The 21,085-nt window shown below is 54.8% G+C and overlaps 2 protein-coding genes across 2 annotated transcripts; both read left to right on the forward strand.

Annotated features, from left to right (window-relative positions):
- Nucleotides 1–359: 359 nt before the first annotated feature.
- ODAD4 (outer dynein arm docking complex subunit 4) lies at nt 360–10,884 on the forward strand (the record flags this gene model as incomplete). The annotated part of the gene is made up of 12 exons (XM_084275446.1): nt 360–467; nt 919–1,050; nt 1,317–1,470; nt 4,102–4,163; nt 4,916–5,072; nt 5,879–6,103; nt 7,087–7,294; nt 8,555–8,641; nt 8,867–9,063; nt 9,286–9,386; nt 10,051–10,129; nt 10,640–10,884. The coding sequence occupies 12 exons, from the start codon at nt 360–362 to the stop codon at nt 10,882–10,884; spliced, it is 1,755 nt and encodes a 584-aa protein (XP_084131572.1).
- A 2,738-nt stretch (nt 10,885–13,622) lies between these two features.
- CNP (2'',3''-cyclic nucleotide 3'' phosphodiesterase) lies at nt 13,623–15,885 on the forward strand (the record flags this gene model as incomplete). The annotated part of the gene is made up of 3 exons (XM_084275448.1): nt 13,623–14,253; nt 14,787–14,929; nt 15,433–15,885. Exons 1-3 carry the CDS (start codon nt 13,638–13,640, stop codon nt 15,883–15,885), a joined length of 1,212 nt encoding a protein of 403 aa, XP_084131574.1. The 5' UTR covers nt 13,623–13,637.
- Nucleotides 15,886–21,085: the final 5,200 nt, after the last annotated feature.

A 21,085-nucleotide genomic window follows, 5' to 3' on the forward strand; every position in this document is an offset into this window, starting at 1 on the left:
TCCCACGGCTGCCCTACTTACACCGCACCTCTGACCAGCCCCCCCCCCCCGCCCCCGCCATCCCCCGCACCGCCGTGCTTGTGCGGACTCGCCCGCACCGGGCTGCGGCACCGCAGCGCCCGCTCGCCGGCGTGGCCCTTCCCCGCAAGCAGCGAGGCCGCGCCGGGCCGAGGGCCTGCGGAAGCCGCTCCCGGGGCCGCAGCGGCGACGGCAGCGCGGGAGCTGCTGCCGGGGCGCGGGAAATCTCCTCGGGCGCGCTGCCGTGACGCTGCCGGCTGGGCGGGGCTTCGCGCCGCGCCGGAAGACAGGCGGTTGCCTGGCAGCGGTTGCCAAGCGACGGCGGCGGCGGCGGCTCGGCCATGGAGGAGGTCAGCGCGCCGGCCGGCACCTTCCCCAACCTCATGGCCGAGGGCACGCTGCTGTCTCGTCGGGGCGAGTACGACAAGGCCCTGGCCTGCTTCAGCAACGTGAGGACGCGGCGGCGGGGTGGGCGGCACGGCGGGAAGCGGCAGGCGGAGGGGGCGGCCGGCACGGTGGCCTGGGGGGGGAGGGTCCCCAGGGCCCGGGGCTCCCAGCATGGAGCGGGAGGGAGGTGGGCACAGGCGGGCAGTGCGAGCGGGTGCAGCCCCTGTCCGGCGGGAGGAGTTCAGAGAGGCCTCGGCCCCCCGGTGCATTAAACCGGGGCAGAAGGTTGAGTGCTTTTGGGTAAAGAGGTTTTGTCCCGTCCACCGAGTCGAGCTGCTCCAGGACAGAGCGGGCTGCAGCTGATGGGGCCTTGAGAGGTGTCCCAGCCCATGGCAGGGGGGTAAGACTTGATGATCTTTGAGGTCCCTTCCAGCCCTGACCGTGCTGTGACTGTGATTCTGTGACCAGTCCATGCTGGTCTACGATGAAAAACCTGTCTGTGCTTTCTTGCAGGCGCTGAAGCTGAGAGCTGGGGACAAGCACTGCCTGGTTGCCCGTTCAAAATGTTACCTGAAACTGGGAGACACAGAAAACTCCCTGAAAGATGCTGAAGCTTCTCTCCAAGAGGACAAAACGTTCTCCAAGGTAGACAGCACAGAGTGATGAGTGTCTGGGCTGGCCAAGGATGGGGTCCTTTATCTGGGAAGCCCTGAGGGGTCTGGTGACAGGGTTGTGCCCCCTTTGCATTGCTCCCAGAGAAGGGTGGGTGTTCTGGCAGTAGAAAGAGTCCCATGACAGGAGTTTATTGTGTGCAGATTGCAATGGCACAAGGCTCTCACTCCCGAGATCGCTGAAGCTTTGTTTTTAATCTCTCTTTTCTTTTGTTGTTTCTTTTCTAAATGTCATTTTAGGGACTTTACCAGAAAGCTGAGGCATTATATACCATGGGTGACTTTGAATTTGCTTTAGTGTTTTACCATCGAGGCCACAGGCTACGTCCAGAACTGCAGGAGTTCCAGCTGGGCATCGAGAAGTCCCAGGAGGCAATTATCAACTGCATTGGAAGTAAGGAGGTTCATTTTATGGCCCCTGCAAACACAGCCAGGAGCTGTTCACTGGACAGCTGATGGCAAATGAGCTCAGCAAGTGACCCAAGGACACTGCAGCAACAGAATCTCTTTGCTTCTGGATTCCTGTGCTCAGTGGCCACTCTCAGATGAAACCAGGAGACACCAAAAAACCCACAGCCCTGTCCTTTTTATTTTTCTTTTCTTGTTCTTATTCATCCACAGTGTCTAATAACTTCAGTTCTGTGAGTTATGCCACTAACTTAAATTTCCCAAGCCTCCATGAAAATGTTCTAGGTACTGCAGAACAAAGCAGCTCACCTGCTTACAGCCTTCCCCATTACAGGATCCATGCCAAGATCTTTTACCCTGATATTCCAAGTTTGCAGTGAAATGTGACATGCTACCTGAGGCTGGCCTTCCTCAGCTCCTGACTCTCCTCCAGTTTGCATTGCATAAGACCAGTGAAACTGTTGGCTGTTGCAATGGGCTCCACTTTCATCATTGCTGGCTTAGAATCATAGAATCACAGAATCACAGGGGTTGGAAGAGGCCTCCAGAGCCCATGGGGTCCAACCCCCTGCCAAAGCAGCTCCCCAGGACAGGGCAACCAGGTTGGTGTCCAGACAGGGCTGGAATCTCTCCAGAGAAGGAGACTCCACACCCCCTGGGCAGCCTGTCCCAGGGCTCCCTCACTCTCACTGGGTAAAAATTCTTCCCCATGTTGGTGTGGAACTCCCTGTGCTCCAACTTGAGGCCATTGCCCCTTGTCCTGTCTCCACAGACACTGAAAAGGGGCTGCCCATTTCCCCCTGCATCCCACCCTTCAGACATTTATAAACATTCATAAGGTCCCCCCTTAGTCTTCTTCTCTCCAGGCTGAACAGCCCCAGCTCCCTCAGCCTTTCCTCACAGGGGAGATGCTCCAGGCTCTTCATCATCTCCATAGCCTCCCCTGGACTCTCTCCAGGAGATCCCTGTCTGTTTGATCCCAGGGAGCCCAGCACTGGACACAACACTCCAGGTGGGGCCTGAGCAGGGCAGAGCAGAGGGGGAGGATCCCCTCCTGTCACCTGCTGCCCACACTCCTCCTGATGCACCCCAGTTCTGCAGGAGGCAGGAAAGGCCAAGGACCTGGTGATGTTCAGAGCAAGCTGAAAACTTCTCCCTTTTCCCTTAGCTCTTATTTTGGCAACACTCTCATAGCCAACAAGCTTGGGCAGGACGTACCCCTGCTCTGAGGCACAAAGCTCAGCTGGGGCTGACCTGGGGGAGGCTGTCATGACCCCCACCCAGGCAGTCAGGGTCCCGAGCAGCCTGCCCCCTCCCAGGCCAGGACACACCTCACTGTGCACCCATATGCACAGGCCCTGATCCCTGAGAACTCTCCCTGAAATCAGTTCCATCATTTCAGCCCAGCTCTGGTGCCACAGATCACATCTCAGCTGGGTGGGAGCCCAAAGCTCTGTCAGATCTGATCCCTACCGAGAAGAACAGGGGAAGCTTCCAGACCTGTCTTGCTTTCCCCTGTTGCTGCTTTCTTCACCTAATACAAATGCCCAGGTGTCTTTGGAGCTCACAGTTGAGCTGCTCATCATGCTTTACACACCCAGCAATGGGCTTCCAGTGCCTCTGAGCCCTTGGGCTGGAGTTAAACAGACAGATTCAAACCCAAGACGACTTTTTTTTTCTAAATCAAGCAATGGCTCCTAGGTGCAGGGGAAAAGAAGCAAGGAAAGGAGTTAGCATTTGATCTAGATGTTTAAATAGTTGGGTAATGCACACACATGAACAGGGCATGGCCCCAAAGCTCTTTACCCAACCTGCTTTGCTTGGCAGATTCAGCAGCAGCTGCCTTCCACGACAGTGTGCACTCGCCCAGCTGCCTTGCTGAAGGAAATCCTTCCACAACAGCCTGTGAAGCTTTCCCTTCCCTTCCCTTCCCTTCCCTTCCCTTCCCTTCCCTTCCCTTCCCTTCCCTTCCCTTCCCTTCCCTTCCCTTCCCTTCCCTTCCCTTCCCTTCCCTTCCCTTCCCTTCCCTTCCCTTCCCTTCCCTTCCCTTCCCTTCCCTTCCCTTCCCTTCCCTTCCCTTCCCTTCCCTTCCCTTCCCCTCCCCAGGCCAACACAAAGGGCAGTTTCACTCCTACCTCCAGCACCAGGGTCCAACCTGTGCAGCAGAGCTGGATCCCAGAGTGACAGTGAAACAGGAGCTTTGCCCTAGTGTCAGCACAGGGCCATGTTAAAATAGCTCTGCAGGTTGCTGCCCACCCCTGAGTTTAGCACCTTCCTTCCAGCTCCAGCTGCAACCCCGCAGAAGAACTCACCATCCTTTTGCTTCCTCCCTTTCCATGCAGGATGGAGCATGTCTGTAGCACATCCCAGCTGTGCTGGGACCTCTCTGGGGCCACACAGACAGACTTAAGGACCATCCCAGCAGGAGCAGCACCTACAAGCTGTACTCCCTGCTCACAGAACATCCCACCACCCCCACGTTAGGTACCACCCAACCAGTAGAAGCTTTATTTCAAACAAGACATTGTAGGCTTGGCACATTTATGGTCATTTCCCATTCTACAGCCCCTGAGCTGCTATTGCTGAACACTAACAAGGATTTTCTCTGCATTTGCAGGTCCATCCTCGGTTAAACTGGAGAATAAAGAAGATCTGTGCTTTGTAAGCAGGCAGGCAGAGGTACAGGCTGAAGAGCTCTTGCTTTGGAAGCTGACTAGAGTTGTCATAATGCTTTCTGAAATAGGTCTCAGAGGATTAATGGTTTCTGCTGCAATAGGGATGGGGATACAACTGGTCTAAAGTGCCTTCTGAGCACAGGAACCACACTGATCCCTTAGGGGAGTATTTATGCACCTGCTTTTGATGGAGCTCTGGCTCAAGCCACACAAAATTTAAAGGTGAAGGTGGAGGGGCAGGGAAGAGCAAGGAGGAGGAACAAAGCCCAGTCTGAACCTCCTCTGCCAGGCTGCTTCTGTCGGGTGTTGCTGATCACCCATCAAAGGCTAATCAGTAACAGCTCTGTGCCTGGAGCCAGGGTACATCTACCTACAATATTTACTCTGGTTTTAGCTGACGTTTGAGGTTCACATTTTTGATAGTGGACACTTTCTCAGTTGCTTAATTTTGGGGTGGTCTGTCGAAGCAGCACCTCAGTGGTACAGTGAGTGCTCGTTGCTTCTTTCAGCTGGAACTGTGGGTGCTCAGTGGTCAAAACAATTTATGCAAAGGGGCCTGAAGATTAGCACTGGGATTGCTGGGCTTTTATACCCTCCTGAGGTTGCAGCAGCCCTGGCTGGTACTGCCTCTGGTTCTCTGTGGACAAGTAACCTGCCTTTCCACCACCTCTGTCCTCCCACCGCGCTCTAATTCTGCTAATTCTACTGGTCCCCGCTGATCTCCCCCAACTTGCTTTGGGTTCTTTCTTTTGGTAGAGGAAAAAAGAAAAGCAGGAAGTCCAGATCAAACTGACTAAGGATCAAAAGTGGACAAAGAAACAGAAGCCTGTGAGGAATCCAAAAACAGAGCGACAGCTTCTTGGAGAGCTTTACGCTGACAAGGCCTACCTGGAGAAGTTGCTCAAGGATAAAGGTCTTTCTCCATTGTATTTAACTAAGTGGTCCTTGTAAGCAGGTCCTTCTTCTTCTTTTACATCCCTGTGATGACTCTTCCTTGTTTCTATCAGAGCTGAGGCAGCTCACCCTGTTTGTGGTGGTCTGGAGAGAGGCAGGTATCTGCAGAGCACAGCGTTGTTTGGACCCAGATCCAACATTCATCACCTCTGAGCATATTTCCTTCCCTGTTAAATGGCAGGCTTTTATAACGAGCAGTAAATCAACTCAAAGCAATCTGTGTTGGTGAAATCAAAAGCAGAAACAGTGTAATTACAAATGACTTAACTTCTGTCATAATGATGACTCCCACTAACGCTCGCGCTACGGGCACGGCGTTGCTCACCAGGCTGCAGCTAGAAATCCTGGTAAGATGCAGGACTCAAAGAAGTTATGTTATTTTAGAACTAGGCAGAAAGGTGACCCCCCCCCTTCCAGTCATTTTTCTAGGGAACTCTACCCAGTAACAGAGAAGCAATTAAGAATTTAGTCTGTGCAGCACAAATGCCCCGTACAGTTGTTCTGTTGCAAACGGCCCCATTAACTGGGATCCTTCCCAGCCCAAGGGCTGGGAACACCAGCTCTAGGGCCCTAAACCACTCAGAACAGGTAACAGCAAGGGGGTTTGCCACAGCTTCCCCCTGAATCACATCAGCTCCTAGAACCCTGAAGACTTTCCTTTTTGGGACTCTCTCTGCCAGGGCAGAAGAGCCTCCAGAAGCAGTGTGCCACGGAACTGTGGCTTCACCCACCAGAGGCACTAATACTCTGCTGGCTTATTTTCAGATCTGATGGAGAGCAGCACGAAGCAGGGGATCAAAGTAGGAGACCTGGTACTGAGTGGCATTGCCTACCTGGACACACGCAGCGAATTCTGGCAGCAGCAGAAGCCCATTTATGCCCGTGTGAGAGAGCGCAAGCTCAGGCAGCAGAGGTGGACCCGGGACAAGAAACTAAACCCAGCTGAGGTCAGCAGATACATCACAAAGAACATGGAGGACATCGATATGTGTAGGTGTCCTGGCTGGAAGCAGTAAGAAAATGATGATTGGCACATGTAATTATTTGCTGTGGTAATTACAGACCAGGACAATAGAAGCTGTGTGAGTATTAACAAGCGCCAGCAGGCACTTTTGGGGAAGGATTTGCTTTTGTGTTTGTCACCTCTCCCAACCCTTTCTTAGATACAGAATCCAACACAACTTTTTTTCTCAGCTTTTTCTATACTTGAGGGGTTGCTGATTGCTTTCCAGGACACCACTTAGACCTCAACCCCAGGCAGGCCACTGCTGGTTGCTTAGCAAATGCCTCTGGCTGGGTTGGTAACCAGAGAACGGGGCTGCTGGATTTACTCATTTCTGTAGCTCAAACGGTGCACTGGAAGGAAGGAGTCACTCTGCTGCCCTGGTTTCTCTCTTCCTGTGCAACCTTACAACCTTACAACCGTAAGGTTTTCCCCAGGAAAACAGTTCAGTCCTTCCTGCAGTTCAGTTTTTAAGCTGCAGTTCAGTTTTTAAGCTGCAGTTCAGCATTTAAGCTGCCCCAGCACAGCACAGGCAGTGCCAGAACCATCCTGCTGCCTGACGGGCACAAGGGCAGAGCTCACCAGGAAAGCGCACGGCGCTGACTTAGGAGAGCAAAACATAAGTCCTGTGGCTAGAGCTGACTTTCCAAGACCAAACAGCACTGCTGCAGTAACTAGGAGCTTTCAAAACCTCTAGACAAGCAGCATCATTCCCTGTTGTTTTTCTTGGGCAAGTGCTAAGTGTTACCCAAGACATTTCCCCTGAGTGGCTGGGATGAAGGCGATTCCCAGCGGTGCCCAGTGGAGGGTCAGAAGTCCCATCTCCCAGAGGCAGATTTCTTTGCGACTGGGAGGAGGAGTGTGGGAGACACCTGAGGAGTGAGAAGCTCTAATCTTTCCCAAGCTCAGCCTGAGGCTTAAGCAGGCTTTCCTTCCCCAGTATCCATTAAACTTGCCTCTCTGTCTCTAGTGCTGGCCAGCGACTGCCCTGAAGAAAGCCGCAGGAAAGCGGAGCGCATGCTGAAAACCATACAGGGGTGGTCGGATGATGATGTTCCCAACAAGAACGAACTGATGGGAAACCTGCACTGCTGCATCGGGAGTGCCCGGTTAGAGATGGGCCGGGTGGAGGCGGCGCTGCAGAGCCACAAGAGGGACCTGGAGCTCGCCAGGCTGAAGTAAGTGCTGAGACGTTCCCGTGATGGGGAAAAACACCTCTGTTAGGAAGCTTTAGCATCAGGTAACGTTATTCTCACCTGGAGACCCAACGGGGCAACGTGTCGTGGTCTCACTGATTTACTGTCTGGACCATTTCAAAACTAAGGAGGCTGAAGCAGCTTTTTAAAGGTCCCAGCCCAGGAGAGCACAAGTCCCATTCTCTGCACGTCAGCCTCCAGTACACAGTCCCTCCTCAGGACGCTCACACTCTACATTGAACAAGTTGTCCACTACCTTTTCTCTTCAAATGATTTGCATTCAAACCACGATAGCTGCTTGAAATACTTCTCAGGGAGATGTGGTTCCCTGCTGGCACAGAACACTTTCTGCAGCTCTTTCAGCTAAACCAGGAAGCAACAAATAGTCTTAAGATTAGTGAGAGTTTTGCAAGGCATGGGAGAAAACATGAAATAGTGGCTTGATTTGAAGTAATTCTGGGATCATTTTTGCCAGTACTGGCTTTTAAAACATAACTGGCTTAACATCTTTTCACAAATCACTCTTCATCATGAATAGCAGTTTCAGAACTTTCTCCCCAGTTATGCCACACACAGGCAGGACTTGGCAGGAGTCAGGTAGATAATTTCAGTACCTTGAAGCCGATATAAAGTGACGTTTAAAGGATGAAGCGTGGGATGAGGAGGGAGCCTCCTCTCCCAGGGCAGAGCAGAGTGGTTAACAGCTCACCATCGCCCCCAGCAAGGCATTTCTCCTCCCCTCTCACCAGCCTTCCTGTTAAGGCAAGGACGGTCACAGCAGTCCTCTTGAGGGTTAATTAAGGGAAAAGATTCCACAGGCTACATAAATCTGGAAGGACCTGGCTGTGGTGTGGGGCAGTGGGAGCTGGGCCCTTACCAGGCACCTGCAGACACAAGGTTGGGTCTCCCCTTTTCTCTTGGGCAGAAACCCAGGTGCTGGTCAGGGAATTCCATGAGGCAACAAAGGGAAACTGAGGCAAGGAAAAGCAGGAAGGCTGTCACCAGGACTGCAAGAGTTGCACCAAAAGAAATATAACCAGAGACAAAACTAAACCATTTCCCTGTGTATTAAGCTCTATCTGGACTCTGTGCCTTTCAGTCTGACGTTGGCCCTTTGCCTCTCACGCTCAGCCTGATGTCATGCTGAGCACCGAAGGGACCCCAGGAGGCTGAGGGGAGCACAGGCTGTGTCAGGAACAAGGCTCTTTCAGCTACCACCATTTCTTTTCCTTCCCAACTCAGCAATCTGCCAGATGCCATATCCAGAGCCCTTGAGAACGTTGGCAGAGTTTATGCCAGGATGGGGAAATTCCAGGAAGCTATTGACACGTACGTACGACCTGTAACAGAAAGGGTGTGAGCCTGTGGCTTGTGTTAAAAGAGGTGGTGCTTTGTCAGGTTGTTGAATCATACCACTAGCAAGGGGAGGGCTGTGAAAGTTTCATAACAGCTGTACCTGGGATGCTTCCTTTATATAATCAGGGGGTGAAATTAGAGCTGCACCTAGAGAGATTCGGTAAATGTCTGTCTGTCTGTCTTCCTGTTTGCTTGAAGCTGGGAGGAGAAGATTCCAATGGCAAAGTCCAGTCTAGAGAAGACCTGGCTGTTCCATGAGATTGGCCGCTGTTACCTGGAGCTGGATAAAGCTGAAGCAGCTCAAAATTATGGACAGAAGTCCCTGCAGTCAGCAGATGAAGAGGGAGATGTTGAGTGGCAGCTCCAGGCCTTTGTACTAGTGGCACAAGCAGAAGGTAAAGGTGTTAGAGCAAATCTTGCTCTGAGGATGGAGGTGGCTGTTCTGGTTGGCATCTTAGTGAGGTCATCTCTGTGATTTAACAGCCAAAGTAACTGTTCAGATCAAGGAGTTGGGCTTGATGATCCTTTTGGGATCTTCCAACTCAGTATATTCTATGATGCTATTGTTCTTCTCTTGATCTGGGGTTAAAAGAGCTGTTTTCATCTGTCTGTTACAGTAAAATTAAACCATTACCGGTCTGCAATCATAAACTTTGAAAAGGCATTGGAGAAGGCAAAGCTTCTTCACAATGAAGCTGCACAAAAGGCCATCATTGCTGTAAGTGGGTTGTTGCAAAGAGGAGAGAAGCTGAGGGCAGCATCAGTAAGTCAGCTGTAACGACTGTCTGGTGCCTGACTGAGAAAACAGCACTGCCCAGGTAGCACCTTAAGAGGGGGAAATGCAGCCTCTGAGGCAGTTTACACATCAAGAGTTACGAAACCTCCTGGCTCAGAAAACTTAAGCCCAGTGTAAAAACCAGCCCAACCTAGGGAAGGGTGAAGCCCTGCTGAGGTCAAGGGAAGAGTTTCTTTTGAGCTCTCTGGGGTGAGGGTTTCACACCTGGAACACAGTGGTGCCTTCCCAGTGTGCAGCTGCTGGCACAGCTCCCTCTCTTCTGCCCCTCTGTATCCAACCATGGAAGAACATCTGGGCAAGGCAAAGCCAGTGGTAGCCAGCCCTCATCACCCCAACAGTGGGTCGTGGGTGATGTGGGTGCAGCCCAGTCACAGACCTGTGGGTGATCCCTCCTGGGCAGAGCCAGAGCTGGAATCCTCAGGGCAGCAGCTCCTGGCCAGTAATCACTGCGGGGAGAAGGGAAGCTTATTGTTGCAGGGAGCAGGTAGGAAAGGAGCAGGTGGCAGCAGCAGAGATCAAAACAGGAAGACTTAGGGGTGAAACTGCATTTGTAGAGATTATTAATGGAATCTGTTACCCCTTTCAGTCCTTAGATGATGTCAGCAAAAGCTTCATTGAAGAGCTGGAAGAAAGAAGAGAAGAAACGACAACTGATGCTCTCACAGGTAGCTGCCATCTAGACCTCACACCCTGGAACTGCGGATTCCCACTTTCCCAGGGCACAGAGCGAGGGGCTTTGCCAGGGAAGGTTTAATCTCGGGTAAACCAAAGCAAGTGATGCCAAGGAAGCCCCGGTGACCACCCGGCACCCCGGCTTCGTCCCCCCCCCCCCGCCCCCGCCCCGTGCTACCCGCTTGAAAAGCTGCGTTTGGGGACATCGGAAGCGGCCCAACAGCCACACCGAGTGACGGGGTGGCCGAGCGCAGGGACAGCGGCAGCACCGGGGCCGCTGACGGGTCCCTCGGGGCGGCCGGGCCGCGCTCGGCGCCGTGCCCGGCGCGGGCAGGAGGTGGCAGCACCGGCCCGAGCCCTGCGCCTGTCCGCCGGCTCCCAGAGCGGGACGGCAGCGGAGAGCGGCTGGCTGTGGCCGTGGGGAAGGGAAAGGAAGGGAAGGCAAGGGAAGGTCCTGCCCTCAGCCCCGGGCGCCGGGCTCACGGCCGCTGTTCCCTCCCCAGACGAAGATGACGGCGATGAAGACGCCCCGGACGGCGGCAGCTGCGGGGTCCAGGAGCACCGTGAGCACAGCCCGGGGAGGCGGGAAGGCGACGAGCAGCCGGGAGATGCGCGGAGCCGTAGAGATGAAGGCAGAAGCGCTGAAGAAGGGAGAAGCGCGGAAGATGCAGGGAAGGAGAGCGGGGGCGGCGGGCAGGACGCAGCGCCGGGACCGCGGGGCACGGGCGGGGCCGTGCCGGAGCTGTAGCTGTAGCTGTAGCTGTAGCTGTAGCTGTAGCTGTAGCTGTAGCTGTAGCGGGGCCGGGCCGGGGCTGTAGCTGTAGCGGGGCCGGGCCGGGGCTGTAGCCGTACCGCGGGCTCCGCAAACACGAACCTCCATCCCAGGCCGGGCAGCCGCTGTCTCCTTCCCCGCCGCTCCGTGCGCCGCCTCCCCCGGCGCGGCTCCGCCCCGCTGCGCGCCCAGCCTGGACCGAGAGCAAGGACCACTCCCCCCCCCCCCGCACCCTCCCGCTCCTGGGGGGGCACAAGCTGCCCCCAGCCCGCCGGGAGCAGCTCCTCCGTAGGCGGGGCGGGGGGATGAACCTCCGGGCTCCCCCCTCCACCGCGTTGCTCTCGGGGGAGGGCCCAGCCCGGCCCCCCGCTCCTCCCGCCCTCCCCGCGTCGGCGGGGCCGGGGGGGCCGTTGCTATGAAAGGGGCCGCGGCTGCACCCGCCCCAGAGCCGCTTCCCCGCTGCGCCGCTCCGCACCGGCGGCCGCTGCCCTCACCATGGTAAGTGGGGCCCGGGGGCGAGCGGGGCCGCGACAGCCGCCCCTCCGGGCGCGGGCGTCGGTTCCCGGAGGGGACGAAGCGCCGGCAGCGGCGCCGGCACGTGGGGTCTGGGCTGGGGATGCGCGGCCGGGTCCCGGGAGCAGCCGATGGCACCGGGGTCCCCGCGGTGGATCCGCCCCGGGGGTCCCCGCTCTGCCCCGGACCCGCAGCGTCGCAGCGGGCCCGGAGCATCCCTCGCTGCCTCGACGCCAGCCCCAGCCCCGCGAGGAGCCCGGGCCGCGGGGACAAGCGGCGGTTTGTGGGGGCAGCGGGGAGGGACGGAACGGGTCAGGGGCTCAATGGGGGATTGTTCGCCCCGGAGCCCGGTGCTCCGCCGACACGGGTGTCTGTGGGGCCATTGTCTGGCCTGCCCGGCCGTGAAGGCCGCTATTATTCCCCAAGCTGGCCGTCGAACAATGGGGCCGGAGGGTGTTTTCTATTATTGTTCTTTTGTTCGCCCGTTGAAAAGCAGCCTCAGTTCCCGCGGCCTCCAGCAGCTGCCTTCAGCAAAATAGCTGGACGGGCCCGCTGCAGGGATGAGGAGGGCAGCCTGGCCCCGGCTCTGGCCACCGCTGCCGGTCCCCACTCAGCCCCAGCATCCCCTCGGTGCACAGGACTCGCTGCGAGGAGAAGCAGCTCTCAGAGGCGCCTCACACCGTCCTCTGCCTCTTGTACGATGCCCCGAGACCACAGGGAAGCCAATGTGGAGTCCCAGGAGAGCCCATGGTCCTTGCTTTTCTTGGAAACCCATTCATTCCCACACTAGGAGCTCTGCACCGTTTCTGGGAGTGGGTCCAGCTGTCCCAGCACACCTGAGACTCCCTGCCCAGCACTTCCCCTGAAGCAGGGGGGGTCCCAGCCCTGGTCCCCAGGGAGCTTTGGAACAAAACCCACCTCCACATCTGGAATAAGAGATAAACTAGTCAAACAGCTGAATAACTGGGTTTTAAACTCTTTCTCCACTCTGCAGACAGGGAAGTTGCATTTTTCTGCCACGGCAGAGCACTGGTGTAGCATGTAGAAAAAAACCCCTCGAGTTTTGCATCTGAGGCAGAACTGCAGCATCGCCCTGGGGCTGCTGGCCCAGGATTTGGCCCCAGAGCCACAGGCTGGGTCAAGAGGCAGCTGGGGAGGTCACATCTGGGCACAAAAGGCAGCGGCTGCCCCTCGGTGTCAGTGAAAACTCCCACAGCTGGAGAAATCCCTCGTTTCCTTCTAGTCCTCTGTTCTCCCAGGCTCTTCTGGGAATTAATCTGGGATTCCAGTTACCGGAGCTGCTGGCAGGAGGGGAGGGAGAGCCAGTGCCAGCTCCCCAGCAGAGCTTTTCCCTGCTCTCTCGCTGCTGCCAAACACGTTTCTTTCCGTGCTGGAAGGGCTGGTTTCGGTTTCGTGTTCAGCTCGGCAGCTGCTGGGGGGTTTGGCTTTCCCGGAAGCGGTTTCAGTTGCTGGGTCACAAGAAGAGCCCAGATTCCTCCTCCAAGGCACTCGGGGCGCTGATCTTCAGCACAACCTGAAGAAGCAGCAGCTCTTAGCGCGGAAGAGCATCCCCTGCACAGGCTCCGCTCACAAACTCCCCTCCTTTGGGGACAGAGGAGCCCTGAACAGACTGAAACCCCTTTGCAGTCTTTTATTGAGACAAAGGGGTGAAATAGCAGCAGCTGCTGGGACCTGCTGGGACCCGGGTTGCCTGTTTTCGGGCAGAGGTCCCCCCCAGCACCCCCATTTCAGAGTCCCTGCAGTGTTCGGTGAAGTGTCCACAGGAGGATCTGGCACGTGGAGTCTCTGCCCGGGCTGAGGCTCTGGGGCAGCTCCTGGTGCCTGTGAAACTGCAGCAGCTGCCACGTGATGGGTAAAACTTCCCCTTCCTGGTCAGGCAGACGCGTGGCTGCTGAGGCCAGAGCAGCACCCGCAGCTCCTCGGGACAGACGGACAGAGCAGGACAGGGCACAGGAGCCGGCTGTGGGACCAGCCGGGGGGCTGCGAGAGGGGGTTTGAGCCTGGTGGGGAGGCTGAGGTTAGGGCGTGTGTGGGCAGAGGGGCTCCCTGCACCCCCTCCTCCCCAGACACGTGCTGGTGCCGTCCCATCTGTGGTCTCACCAGGCTGCTTGTCTGCAAAATACCTTTTTCTTGTCCTGCAGAACAGAGGCTTCTCCAAGAAGAGCCACACGTTCCTGCCTAAGATATTTAGAAAAATGTCTACTCAGTCGGCGAAAGAAAGACCCGAGAGCTTGCAGTTCCCCTTCCTCGACGATGAGGAGACCATCTCCACGGTAAAAGAATCTAAAACCTTCTTCATCTTGAGAGGCCTGCCTGGCAGCGGGAAGTCCACGCTGGCCCAGGCGATCCAAGATCGGTATAAAGATGCCTGCAAGGTCATCTCTGTCGACAGCTATAAAATCAAACCCCTAATAAGAAGCGCCGTTCCCGACGAGTATTCCAAGGTGGACGAGGATCTAGTTGACTACTGCAAACGAGACATCAGCGTTATCGTGTTGGATGACACTCACCATGAGAGGGAACGACTGGACCAGCTCTTTGATATCGCTGACAAATACCGGTACAAAGTCATCTTTGCTGAGCCCAAAACCCAGTGGCGACTGGATTGCTTGCAGCTGAAGGAGAAGAATCAGTGGAAACTCTCTGTGGATGAGCTGAAGAAGATGAAGCCAAGCTTGGAGAAGGAATTCCTACCCATGTACTATGGGTGGTTTTTGAGCAAAAGAAGCTCAGAGATCCTGCGGAAGGCTGGCCAGGCCTTCCTAGATGAGCTTGGGAGTCTCAAAGCCTTCAAAAAGGAGAGCAAATACTGTATGTAGATAAGTATCTCACCACGTTCTTACTCTGACACAGCACATGGAGCAGGGCTGGGGCAGCTTCTGAAGTGAATTTCTAGTTAAAGTTAGTAATGAGAAAAATCTGTTTAAAGCTACTAATCCCTTCCCCAGTGTTGTTGTTGGGAAAAATGGTTTAATTAATTTTTACCCAGAAGAATTGTGTTTAGCAGTGATGCTGCAGGGAGCTGGGCGTGGGTGGCTGGCTGGGCATCTCTTGCTGCTGCCCGGAGCAGAGAAGAGAGAGACAGACTGAACTGTCTTGTTCCTGAAGGGATTTGTACAAGCTCAGGGTGAGGATGGGCCACGCTGCTGTGCAGAAGCTGCTGCTTTCTCGTGGCACCTGCTGCTGGCCTGGGTGGAGGGGGAGGTTTCACTTACCCATCTGGTCCCTCTCGGCAGCGAGAAGGACGGACAGGCTGGTGACGAAATCTGAGATGAGACTTGGGCTCGTGGGCTGACATCAGGGGACTGTTTTTTGACAGTTTGGTTGTTTACCTGTGTCTGCAGTTGCCTCTGCTATTGAAGATCCCAAAATAAAAATAGATCTCACCAGCTACTTTGTGAAGAGGCCGCCCGGGGTCCTACACTGCACCACGAAATACACCGACTTTGGGAAGGCAGCAGGAGCTGAGGAGTACGCACAGCAAGAAGTGAGTACGGGGCTCTGACTCCTCCCCACGCCCCCAGTCCCACCAGTGGCTCCACAAGGCTCCCAGGGGAAGGTGGGCATGCAGGGGGGGAGGTGGGGATGCGGCTTTGCTCAGAGCTCAGAGGGAACTTGTAAGGACACTTGGTGTGTCCGTGTGTTCTGTGCAGTAACAAGTTGTAACCATGGGACAGGTGGTGACTGTTTCCTGTCAGCTTCCCTACAAAATACTCCTGTCCTGTTGCTCCCAGCGGCGTCTCCAGTAGCTTGGTTGGCATGATGAGGAGTTAAGGGATTTATGCTTCCAGCTAAAACCAAACCAAGTGAAATATTGGAATTTGGGGAGGAAAAAAGTGTAACCAGCTCCGAATTGATGGAGCAGGAACTTGAGGCTGTGGTCTATCTGTACACAGAACTGCAAAGCTGGAGCTGCGGCGCTGGGCTTGCAGCTGTAACAGCACCCAGGTAGAGCTGCAGTCTGACCTCTCCTCCTCCTCCTCCTCACAGGCGGTGAAGGCTTCCTACGGCAAAGGCTTCACCTTGTCCATCTCAGCTCTGTTCATCACAACAAAAACTGTCGGCGCACGCGTGGACCTGAGCGAGCAGCAGCTGCTGCTGTGGCCCGGGGACGCCGACAAGATCCTGCCGACCGACAACCTCCAGAAAGGCAGCCGGGCTCACATCACCCTCGGCTGCGCCAACGGCGTCGAAGCCGTCCAGACTGGGCTCGATCTGCTGGAGTTTGTGAAACTGGAGAAGGCAGGGAACAAAGGGGATGAAGTGGGGGAAATCGGAGGCGGGAAGCTGCTGTATTTCGATAACGGTATGTGGATGCTCCACCTCTCTAAAAAGATGGATGTGAAGGCAATATTCTCAGGCTACTATGGAAAAGGAAAACTTGTGCCGACGCAGAGCACCAACAAGCGGGGCTCTGCTTTTAGTTCCTGCACCATCATCTAGGAGCGTTGGGCAGGGTAGCTCGTTCGTTTTGTTTTTAAAAGGCAAGTAACTCCTGTAACCTTTAAAAGTGTAAAGAGAAATAATTCTACCTTTACTAAAGTAAGCCCTTTTGCCAGCCCCGGTGTGACGCCTCTCTGGGGAGAGTTTGTCAGCCTCAGAACAAGGAAGAAAACGAGCAACTCCTGACTGACAGAGGAAAACTGTCATGTAACTGTGGAGCTGCTGAGCGTATTTTGAGTTATGGCAAGAGCTAGCCCCGTGTTCTGCTTGTTTTCTTCCTCAGAGGAAGATCAGCTGTGGTCTTTCAGAGCTTCCCCACGAACCACAATCGTTACACCTTTACCTTCAGGACTACACGCAGTGGCAGACCAAAGCCTGTTCGTAACTGCTCTGAAGCCAAGGGAACCACATAGTATCTCTCTCCCCTTCTTCCACACCTGGGGACTGGCACTGGTCAGCCGGGCACCCGATTTACTGGGTAAAACCAGCAAGAGACCCAGTCCAGGGTCACTGCTGGTGTGTGGCAGTTACTAATAGTTTATCCCATGAGTAGGTGCAGCAGGGCACCCAGCAACCTTGGTCAGGGGTGTCTCCTGCAGCCATGCTCACCCCAATTCACGCTCACTGCATGTGAACCCTCCCTTCAATTGCAGGGGGACGTGCCAGGGAGCACATGGTGCCCTGAAGAGCTGTCAGGGACCAAGGGAAGGCCCTGAACTCCAGGAGAGGCGGAGTTCCCTTCCTGTAGCTTGGCTCCAGCATCTCACTTCAGTCTTGGGAGTGGGCTGGACCAAGCACTGTCCATGTCCTTGTCCTGTAGGGAACGATCCTGCCTCGCAGGGAGTGGAAAAGATGAGCTAACATCTTTTCCATCTTATTTTGTAGAAACTAAAATCGTGTCTGAAGTATAGAACTGTACTTCATGCAAGATTTTACTACTTTTCTCTAATGCACTTGAATGTTAAAGTTAGGCTGGAGGTAACACTGTAGTTTAGGAAGTAAGTGGAGGTACCGTAACTGCGTAACTCATCTGCTCAACCCTAAACCCTTGGCTGCAAAACCTGTTAATGATCGAGTACTTGGTCCCAAAGTCCCTCTTGTTGCATCATATTTCTGCACCCAGGCGGGTTGGGGGGGGTCACTGCTTCACCATAACAAACTCAACTAATGGATTCAGGTCAGGACAGAATAAGCTCATGCTATGGCTCAGGCTTTGGTGAACTGCATCATGGAATTAATCCTGTATTAATAACCTATGTAAATACTCACCGTGCTTGAGAAGTGAGTGCCGGGCTCGTGTCTGGCGGGAGCTGTCGGATGGGCACGGCTTCCCTGGAGCTGGGTGTGCACAGAAGGCTGGAGCTGCCTCTGCAGAAGCATTCCACCTCCAGCGCTGGGAAGCAAAGCCAGGAACGCTTCAGGTCGATGCTCTGCACATATATGGGTAAAGCACAACACTCCCTGCTGTTCTGAAGAGATGGATGACAACAGATCCTTGTTGTAACCTAAAACAAGTGTCTGTTCCCCCATGATCCTCCCTTCCCTTCCCCAGAGCAGCCCTGGCAGAGGGGTGAGCACCCAGCGCTCAGCTTGGGCCTTTCCTGACAGATCACACAAGGGTTGGGTCCATCACACCAGGAAAGGCGTGCAGAAGGCCAAGCCCCTTCCCTCCCGTGCCCCAGGTCACATCCAGCACCGCAGGGCTGGAATACCTTACCTGCCTGTTCAAGAACCACAGTGAGACTGTCATCATTTAAGTTTTTATTAGTTTGTACATCATATACAGTTTATAATAAAGTAAACCAATTGCATATGGTTTTGCTTCAGTCTGTGATATTCTTCATATAAACACATCATTATGAATTATGCCTAATGAAGTAAACAACAAATATTCACATTTTTACCATTCACATCCTAGAAAGGTAAAGGATCCAAAGCGGGACAGTACCAACGTGAAGCCTGGCTTAGAGAGGAGGAGGTGTTTGGCAAAGCGTGGGGACAGTGATTGCTCCATGCAACGTGCCTTTCCTCCCTGGGGAAAGGCTGAGATATTTACACTGAGGTAAACATTCAGAGCTTCAATTGGGATAAATACTGCAGCACAGGCTCTAGCGTCCTCCCCAAGCTGGCTTCACATCGGCGCCGGGTTTCGTCCTGACTACTGAATGTGGTCACAGCAAAGCAGACACGCATGCAGCGAAGGCGCTGGGGTGCTGCCCCGCGCTCAGCCCCTCAGCAGTGCTTCACACCACTTCTCTCTGTAGAAGCATGAGCTATGAAAGGAAAGTGAGGAGGAAGAGGTGGATGACCAGGGTGAATTGGCTCTGCCAGAGCCCCAGCCAAGGGCAGCACCCAGCTCTCCCTATGGCTCTGGGCTGCCTGGGGACGCTGCGCTGCAGCCCCTGCCTCACCTCAGCCCCTGCTCGCAGCGCTGCGCCCCAGAACTTGCTTTCCTTCCACAGTCAGACCAACGCCAGAGTAAAAAGTCACCTCGCGCTGCTCGTGGGGTGGGTAACCCACCCCCCAGCGTGGGGGTGGACAGCCAGGGCATGGCAAGGGGGGCCAAAGCACTGTGCGTCCTCCTCGCACTATGCCCAGCACGGCTCCTGCTGCCCCAACGCAGGGACCACAGGGCCAGACCCACAGGGGGGGCAGCCAGCTCCGCTCCCGGTGGGTGCAGCGCACGAGCCGACCCCTCTCCCGAGGGCAGGGTACAAGGCACAAGTTTAAGCGGGATGAAAACCATCCACTTGCAGATCAGCGAGGAGCTTCAGCTATTACTGACACGGAGGCAGTGACGGGGAAGAGGAGCAAACCTCTGCTGGGTCAGTCAGCACAGCTGGCTTGGGGACCGGTGGGCACAGCAGCCAGGCCAGTTTCCGTGTTGGAAACGAAGTGGCACAGCAGCTCTGGCTCCGTATCCCCCTCAGACACCAACAGCCAACAGACCTGCACTATCCCATGGATAATAACACTGTTGTCCCTAAAAGTTTTCACTTTCTCCTTTTTTCCCAACTTGTGTTAATGTATTTACACAACAGTCAGAAGCCTTTAGCACTTGGGGTCCAACCTTACAGCGACCCCTCCAAGCTCACAAGCGAAACCTTCCTATGTAGCAGAAGCAATGCAGCGCCTGTCGCAGCGGCAGCCAGGAGCATCACGCTGGTTCATACAGCACATTTCAAGTCCAGGTTCATCAGACAGGACCCCCTCACGCCCCCCCCCGCTGAAGGGGAGCTGCCACAGCATCAGATTTGTAAAGTGAATCCACACAAGAAAAACAACACACCAGGCTGCGTGGTCTGAGATCAGACCACTGCACATGCAAGCAGCTCCCACACACTAACGTCACCGATGCATGTTTTCATTTTTAAAGCATGAATTTGCTTCCATTTCCGTTTGAATGCAACCACATTTCACTATGTGAAACTATCCTACAGCAGCTCAGACACCACGAGCACCATGACGCAAAAAACATCGGAGGGAAAGCTTAACAGTCCAACAGTTCCTCGTGTCCTTCTGCACGTGGCCAAGTCAGGACAGCAGAGCTGAGCACCCCTCCCCATGCACACACTCGTCCCTGCATTCATCGCCCCACAGAGGAAGCTGACAGCTACTCCATTAGCCATCGACCTATCAACAGAAATTGCCCCCCCACCTCTGCTGAAAGCCCCCTCCCTTGCCCACCAACTCGCTCTGGCTTCCTGCCCACCAGCTCTGCTGCCTCAGGGCAGCTTCCAAGTACCAGCCAATGTGACCCTGTGCAGCAAAACCTGCTCGGCATCAGCGCGGGGGGCTGGGCATGAGGGGCTGTATGTGGGATGGGGGGGCATGGTCAGGTACCTCCAGGGTTACACATTGAGGTTCTTGCTGCTGCACCCAACAAGGAACCTTTCTGTGAGTACTGACATCCGGAAAGCTCCGCTCCTCAGAGGAAGGGCTTCGCCATTGGCTTCTTCCCTGTGTCACCCCAGAGAGGACAGCACGTATCAAACCTCAGCCACCCTGCCATGCCTGTGCTTTGGGGCTGTCACCAACAGCAACCACCTCCATTGGCTCTTCCCTCACTCTAGAGAAAGCACAGGCATAAAACCACGGCAAGATACTTACTACCTCTGTGGTGAGCTACACCTGGTAGCTCCTGCGGAGCGGAGGAAGCCGGGGAGGTCTGCGGTGCGGTACCAGATGGAACACCCACGCCAAGGTGCCCTGCAGCCAAGTACAAAACACAACCCATCAACAATGTTCCTAACTTCCCAGTGCAGAAGCCAGCAGCGCACATTGAAGTGGGGGTTCTGCACAACAGCCCCCTGTGTCCCCAAGCTGGGACACAGGCGGTTACACCATGGCAGCTCTACCCCCAGCACCGGTGCTGCCGGCCCCAGGCACAGTCCCTGCAGAAGGGGATGGGTGTTCCCCTGCACTCAGTCACACAATGACGTGCCCTGGAGAAGCCTTGGCACTCACCACAGTAATATTTAATGACATTAAATCATGCATTCACGTACAGTTCTATAAACATCTGCTGTATGCGTTTTCTCTCAGAAGAAACGCCGTTCCTCTCCTCTCCTCCAAGGAACAGTCTCCATGTTTGGAGAAGGAATTACCTGTTGTACTTATCCAGGGGAGGGGAAATGACAGTAAAAACCACTGACAACTGCAGGACACGCTTCTGCTGGGGACAAAAGACTGAGAAAAGTCCAAACTGTACAGTAATATCAACACACGCGGGACGAGACATCATGGATCTGCAATGCCACACCAGAACAAGTCCTGTAAACTCTGATATACAAGTGCCACAAGAACTGGAGAAGTATCGATGTGCATAGACCAGGATTTCAATTCCCCAGGAATTCATCGTCTCAAGAGTCAGAAGGATGCCAGGACCTCCTTTGGCTTCCAGCACAAGACAGGTACGTTACACCAGTGCGAAGGAAGTCAGAATAAATGTGGCAGAGTCTGGTTTCAGAAATACAACTCAACATTGGCTCACGTGGAAAGCTGACTTTTGAGCAAGTTATAAAATACTTTCTTTATTCTGCAGTACTAGAATTTAAGCCCTTAGATCTTCCCTCTACGAAAGCAGATTGTCAAACGTTCTGGCAGACCGTCCTCGGCGGCGGCACCACGACACTACTGCAACTGCAGGGAATGAAGTTAGCGTGCACTGCAGCCCAGCACCTCGTCCCACCGAGCAGGA

This window comes from Gallinula chloropus (genome assembly GCF_964237585.1).
Source record: "Gallinula chloropus genome assembly, chromosome: 26".
Classification (NCBI taxonomy): domain Eukaryota; kingdom Metazoa; phylum Chordata; class Aves; order Gruiformes; family Rallidae; genus Gallinula; species Gallinula chloropus.